The sequence below is a fragment of the Magnolia sinica genome, chromosome 7 (genome assembly GCF_029962835.1).
Source record: "Magnolia sinica isolate HGM2019 chromosome 7, MsV1, whole genome shotgun sequence".
Classification (NCBI taxonomy): domain Eukaryota; kingdom Viridiplantae; phylum Streptophyta; class Magnoliopsida; order Magnoliales; family Magnoliaceae; genus Magnolia; species Magnolia sinica.
Window position 1 is genome coordinate 92,454,460 of NC_080579.1, and position 7,479 is coordinate 92,461,938.

Genomic DNA, 7,479 nt, shown 5'->3' on the forward strand with positions numbered 1-7,479 from the left:
CTGCCTTATATTTGAGCTCATGTCCTAACATAAGCCAGCAAAACTGGATGTATAGACAGATTTCTCATAAACATCATGGTGGGCATCACCTAGGTTCGGACTGCTGGAAGTTGCTGGCAATCCACCCCCGAACTTTTTAGGGACCCACCTCTCCACAGCGGGCACGTAGCCAATAAAAACTGGCCACGTCCCAACACCACCGAGCTATATGGTGTCAGGTTCACCACCCAATCTAAGTCCAAAATGACCACTGGAGTCACCATGCAGTCAAGTCCGAAATGACCCTGTAAAATTCCCACCTGAAAAAATGCTTAAATGTTCACCTACAGGCAAGTGCACCACAACCTCCACTGCTATCCCAATTTTCCTGCTAACATGCCCCTTGTGTAGGACATTCGTGCCATGATAACAGTAGGTTCTGCCAAAAAATCAGCCTGATCCATTCATTAGGTGTTGTAGAGCGTGTCGCAGACAGTTTCATGGCCAAGATGGATTAGAAAAGGCCCGGTCGATGACATAAGTTATCCAGACCGTCGGAATTTAAATCGGGTGCATCTCGCAATCCAGAATGAATTATCGGACGTAAAATATATTATTTTAAGGTAGGACGAGCTACTTTAGCCACCCAACCCCACAAGTCAGATTTGCTAAATACCATCAAATTGACAATCGTTTCCCTATTTTAATTCCGTTTTTACTATAAATAGTAAGTTTTAGCTTAATTATATCTCTTCATCCGTTAGTCTAAATAGTAACTTTACTATTTATAGTAAGTTGCGAATTCTAGGAGTTTTAGTTGTAGTTTGATTATGAAATTTCTTCCATTAATTACTTAGTATCCCTATTTAAAGGGCTGTGAATTCGTTTATTGCATTCATTAATCAATTTCGAATTTTATAGAATTTATGTTCTGTTTTCTTGTTCTTTTCCTTGTGGATTCGAGGAGTCTCTGTGAGTGATGTAGAGAGGGTTGTAGACAGTTACATGACCAAGATGGATCAGAAAAGGCCCGGTCGACGACAGAAGTGATCCGGACCATCGGACCTTAAATCAGACGTATCTCACAATGCGGAATGAGTTATCAGACGTAAAATATATGATTTTAGGGTAGAACGAGCTACTTTAGCCAACCAACTTGGCTATGTCAAGTAACCCAAGCCGGATTTGTGAAATATGACTAGATTGATGGTTGTTTCCCTCTTTTAATTTCATTTTTTTACTATAAATCGTAAGTTTTAGTTTAATTATGACTCTTCATCCGTTGGGCTTTAGGAGTTGCGTTCAACTTGAAAAGAGCTTAGAAAAATTAGGAGAATAGCTTGGTGAAGCCAAATAGGACACTTATTATTTTTGGCCGAAAACCTTGCGCATTAATAGACATCATGACTATCTACAAATAGTAAATTTACTATTTATAGTAAGTCGCGAATTCCAGGAGTTTTAGTCGGAGTTTGATTTGGATTTCTTTCCTATTGCTTGGTACCCCTATTTAAAGGGTTGTAAAATCATTGTTATTCATTCATCAATCAATTTTGAATTTATTTCTATTTTCTTACTTTCTTTCCTCATGGATTCGAGAAGTCTCTATGAGGAGTCCAGAGAAGTTCGATGGATTCGAAATAGTTATCCTCTTGAGGAAGATGTGCTCAACCTCACGTCTTTCCCTACGTCAGTGAGGAGTCCAGAGAAGTTCCGTGGATTTGGAATAGTTATCCCCTTGAGGAAGACAGTGCTCGACCTCACATCCTTTCCCGCGTCATTAGGTGGGCCACCTGTTTGTTGAGTTAATTAGATCGCAGTTGTCCATGAATTCCAGCAATATAGGCCATCTCAGGATGCAACCCACCTGATTTTGTGCCAGGTTTTCTTCATACCATTTTCATGGGACTGATGTCTTACACAAGCGGCGCATTGGCTGAAAATATTACATTAGAACAAGACTAATATAATATGCACGTAAAATGAGATATTACTCTTACCACTCAACAAATACAAATACATTCTGATAACAAAGTGGATGACTTAACATATTCTCATCTATGATCTAAAAATAAACATAATTCAAGCTTAAACTAAGACATTTATCAGCATTCATAAACCGTACACATGAGCTAGAAGACGAGGCTCAGCCATGACTACAAGTGGGTCCTTCTTAGGTGTCGATAGGCCGAAAATCTCATCCATATTCAATTCCTCTGGCATCATTTTCCCCGGCAGCTTCCATTGAAACCCATGCAAGAGATTAGCCAAAGTAAGCTGGATTACCTTAAGCCCAAGACTATAACCTGGACACATCCTCCTTCCTGAGCCAAATGGCAACAACTCAAAATCGTGGCCCTTCACGTCAATGGCCAGCCCAATGAATCGCTCTGGTTGGAACTCGTTTGGGGTGTCCCAGATCGTGGGGTCCCTCCCAATGGTCCATACATTGACTAGAACTCGAGTTCCTGCAGGGATATCGTAGCCGTTGAGGGTGCAATCCTCTCTACATTGGCGGGGGACTAGCATCGGTGCCACCGGGTGCATACGCATCGTCTCTTTCATGATTGCTTCAATGTAAGGTAGGTTTGGGATGTCTTTCTCTTCCACCCATCGATCTTTTCCTATCACTTGATCTAGTTCCTCAGTTGCTTTTTCAAAATATTGGGGTCTTTTCAATAGCTCTGATATGGCCCATTCGACTGTCACTGCTGAGCTCTCAGTCCCACCTGCTATCAAATCCTGGATAAATAATCCAAAACATTAGGGCCCGCTGATAATATAAAGAAATGTATAATAATTACAATTACTTAAGAGACCCTTTTGGCCTAACCCTAGACACTCTAAGATTCCTTTTCAAACTTGCTCTCATTTTGAGTTAAGAGATAGATAAATAGACACATCCCATTGCACTCATCGGGGGTGTTCATGGTAATTGAGAGGGTCGAAAACCAAGAAGTGAGTTACCCCTTGTTGGTCCCGACAGACGGAGGAGGCTAGGTTAGCCGAAAGATGGTTATCAATTCATTATTCCATGAATTGTCGAAAATGAAACGAGGTTCATCAAAATTCAAGATCTAATAAAGCAAATGATTCAAACGAAATTTCAAATTAATGAGTTTTTGGTTCCCGAATTGAATATCCACTTTACTATTTTAATATTTGTATCTGACGGCTGTACATGGATTTACTGTGCTGGGAACCTAAGTAGGCCATTGTGATGTTTGTGAGCAATACACTGTTCATCTTTTTTGTAAGCTCATTTTAAGACATTAGACTAAAAACAAGCCAGATCCAATACTCAAGCGGGCCAAAAATGTAAGGATTGAACTTTCATAATTTAAATATTTATGGGCCGCACAAGTTTTGAATCAGGAAAATATTTTTGTTTTCAATTCATCCCAATAGGAATGATTTTACCAACGGTATAGGTGGCATGTAAACATAACTAGTAGAAATTTCCCAATCCACCTTTTCCTCTATTGCAGCTGAGTTGAGTCTACACATAACATAACCAGTAGAAATTTCCCAGTCCACCTTTTCTTCTATTGCAGCTGAGTTGAGTCTTGATCCTGCTCACTTTTGGCTTATGTCTTACGATGATCTCACAAAATGAAAGGATATGTGGATTTCTCAAACATCGTGATGGGCTCACCTAGGTTTCGAGGGCAGGAGCTACCCGTCCCTAATTTTCATGCTTGGTTTATCCGTGAAAAGCTTATATTAATGACATTTTTATATTATTTAATATCAAATTATCACAAAAATATATTGTATTAGTATATGGATCCGATAAGTTTACAATAACGTAAAAAAGTATAATGACTGACTATTGATTGTTGGAAATTCCTCTTAACAATTCGTTTCTTTCATTCATACTGCGCCCAAATGAGATCAAATCACCCTAATGGCTGGGAGATCTGGGTGATGAACGGCTCTGATTTTGCACACGTATTCCTGGGTACCACGTGTAAGGTGAGTGTGCATAAACTTCTATTCATCCGAGTGCACTTAAGAAGTCTGCACTATCTCCAAGAATACGTAGATAGGGTGGTGGACCTGGACGACCTTGGGGGTCTCATCCATTTATTATTCGTGGGAAGGAAGATACTCTACGGAGTACCAAATGTTGAACACTCGAGGTTTAAAAAGCGTGTCTCTCTCTCACGCATGCGCTTGGAAGTTGCATACGTAGCTGTATGTAACTCAAAACCATCGAAACATGGGACCTACAGAAGATAGTTTATGAGTGGGGCCTACTATTTTGACGGTTATTTGAATTATATCTATGCCACGTGGAAAACTTCTAAGTGGAAGCATATGAACGATCATACACTGCAAGAGCATGACAGCAAAGTACACTTCATTTTGGTGGTCATCCGGAGTACCAAAAAAGAGCTCTTTCGCAGCCATGATCTCTGCCTTCGAATTCACCGCCAAAAAGTCAAGATTCGAGGAAGAAAATTGGACTGGAATCGCGCACCACACCTGTATTAGATAGTGCGTACAACACCCAAGATATGTGGGACTAAAATATTGTATATATAAAATCCAATCTGTTCATCAGGTGAAAGATATTAAAGTAACGGTAAATAAAAAATATTATATGGATTAAAACCAATATAATTCATAGGTAGGGAAAATAGTAAAATCTGTGCTCAAAACCTTTTATTTCCACAAATGTAGCTTGTATGAGTTTTTCTTATCAGGCTGATTTTTCTATATTCCCTTCATCCTTGTTAGATGCACCTTCTTTAGAGGCTTGATGAAAGATAATCACCATGTTGATACCACACACAAACCTAGGGTTGACGTTCCATCCTCAATTTCCCCTGTAGTCTGGCCCACAAGAGTCATATATCTGTCTTATATTTTGTCCCATGGCCTATCATTGAGAAGTGTATCTGATGGACGGATTGGATGTGACACAGAGTACATGGTGGGCGCACAAAGCTTGGGTGTTTTACGTCTCGCGTAAAGCACAGGTTGTTGACGATTTCGGTCCTTCGTAATCGTAAACTACGGTAATTCGTCTACGTGGCAATGTGTACAAAAATCCCGGCTGTCAAACTTGTTAAGACCACCAACATGATCTCAACCGTCTGATCTTTCCCGGATGAATTTTGTCCATTAACAAGTTCATTATTAGCTGTCTATTTCATGGCTATCAGTTACGAGGTTAGATACTTCAATCATTCGAAATTTAAGTCTATACCCGACGGTCTGGATTGATGTACACGTGTACATCTTACACTACCCACCATGATGTATGTGTTTCATCCATTCCGTTCATCCATTTTTACAGATCCTTTTAGGGCTTCATTCCAAAAATGAGAGGGATGTATATATCATGTGGACCACACCACAGGAAAAAAAAAATAGTGATTGGATACCCCACCATTAAAATCCTCCTAAGGCCCAATGTACTGTTTATTTGACATCAAATCTGTTGATTAGGTTATACAGACCCAGATGAAGGGAAAAAACAAATATCAACTTGATCCAAAACTTTTATGGCCCCCAAAATTTTTTTAATGGTTGACGTTCATTCAACATTATTTCCTGTAATGTGGTCCACTTGAGATTTTAATATATATAATTTTTGTTTTCATAATCTAAAATGATCTAGAAAAATAGATGGACGGCATGGATGAAACACATACATCATGGTGGGGTCCACAGAGCAACGACCACGAGCCATTGGCTGGTGGCAGGGGGACTAGCCAATCCGTTTCCAATGATAACAGTGAGATCCCACCGCAATTTGAAGCCAATCATTGGTGTATACACTGAAAATTCAGTGTATACACTCTCCCCCAAACCCATTTCCGAGCATGCAACGAAATTCATACCTGTGTAAAGGCCTTAACACCGTTCCGATCGAGCTTAACTTCAAGATCCGGATCATCAGCAAGCTGCAGAAGCACATCAACCATATCTTTCGCCACATAATCCTTCACACCATCCCTCCTCTCATTATGTTCGTTGATCACATGCTCCAGAAACCGGTCCAGCTTCTTGCTAAGAGCCTTCATCCTCTTCACATACCCTTGCAAATCCAAGAACCCAAGCCACGGTATCGAATCGCCGATATTCAGCACCCCACTGAGCAAGAACAGCTCATCAAGCATCTTCTTGAATTCCTCGGGTGTCACAATCGGCGTCTCAGACGCCGATTCCTCTGTATATTTCTTCCCCAACACCATTCGGCTTATGACATTGAGACTGACAGTGGATAGATAGTCTTTCAGTGTAATAGCCTTCCCGGATGCAGTGAAAAGGTTGTGGAGGAGCGCACGTGTCTCCTCCACACGTATATACTCGTACGAGTCGAGCCGTCTGGCGCTGAAAAGCTCCATGATACACATCTTGCGAGCCTGGCGCCAGTAGGCGCCGTAAGGGGACCATGTGATGTCTGAGTAGTTGTATGTGGTGTACTTGCCAGCTGCGAACTTGGGTCGGCCTACGAAATTGAGATCTTGGGTTTTCAAGATCTTTTTTGCCATCTCGACCGATGATCCGACGATGACTGGGAATGATCCGAATTGGAGTTGCATTAAGGGTCCGTATTTTTGTGATAGGTCGTGGATGGAACGGTGTGGTAGTGAGCCGATGAGGTTGAGATTGCCGATGATAGGCCAGCCTTTTGGGCCGGGGGGAAGGTTGAGATTCCGGCGATGGAAGCCACCCGTTAGGGCTTTGATTAAGAGAGCTATAGATGCGAGGAGAGCTGATAAGTAGATGATCCATGATGTAGATTCCATGGGTAGTGAGTGGTGGTGAGAAATGTAGTGGTGGGAGTGGGTATTTATAAATATTGAAGAAGTTCAGGAAGGCTGGATTATCAAGTACAGGAAGTATCTGTCTTCGTTTGGTAAATGACTGGGTAATTGGGTGGGTGTTATTCTATGCTTTATGAGTCCGGATCCTCTGTTATCAAGTCAACAGAGAATTCCTGATACTCAAATTCTCATTGGTCCACGTCACCACTCACTAAAAAAATAAAAAAAATAAAAAACAGCTTCGGACGCCAAACCATTAGGGTAATAGGAATTCTCAGTTGACCTGATAACAGAGGATCCGACTCATGCTTTATATGTGGATGTGGACAATTACTTCCTATGGTGATTACCTCATGGTTCCGCTGGTTGATTTGAGTCGTACTTATTTCAACACTAAAACGGAGGTTGCCCACGAATATATGTAGGGCCATCATAATATATGTGAATTATTCACAGTCCATCCCTTATGCCAACTGAATTTAGGGCATGATACAGAAAATGAGGTAGATTCAAAGTTCAAGTGGACCACACCATAGGAAAAAGGGAATTAAACACTCATTGTAAAAAACTTCTTGAGGCCACTGTTTACCTTGGTGTGGGCCACTTGAATGTTAGATTTGCCTTATTTTTTTGGCTCATTCTTCAAAATGTTGTGGTAAAACTAATAGACGGAATGGATATATCATATACATCACAGTGGGGTCTAAAAATTTAAATT

General features: G+C 40.8%; 1 protein-coding gene across 1 annotated transcript; it reads right to left on the reverse strand.

Annotated features, from left to right (window-relative positions):
* Window positions 1–1,975: 1,975 nt before the first annotated feature.
* LOC131251720 (trimethyltridecatetraene synthase-like) lies at window positions 1,976–6,794 on the reverse strand. The gene is made up of 2 exons (XM_058252630.1): window positions 5,832–6,794; window positions 1,976–2,721 (listed from the first exon to the last, which is right to left on the reverse strand). The coding sequence occupies exons 1-2, from the start codon at window positions 6,741–6,743 to the stop codon at window positions 2,092–2,094; spliced, it is 1,542 nt and encodes a 513-aa protein (XP_058108613.1). The 5' UTR covers window positions 6,744–6,794; the 3' UTR covers window positions 1,976–2,091.
* Between the last annotated feature and the right edge of the window lie 685 nt (window positions 6,795–7,479).

Bases quoted from the DNA above. Each gene is read 5' to 3' on its own strand.
- LOC131251720 (XM_058252630.1), bottom strand. From the start codon at position 6,743: ATGGAATCTACATCATGGATCATCTACTTATCAGCTCTCCTCGCATCT. The intron at 2,722-5,831 runs GTATGAATTTCG...TTATTTATCCAG, and splicing joins GTGTTAAGGCCTTTACACAG to GATTTGATAGCAGGTGGGAC.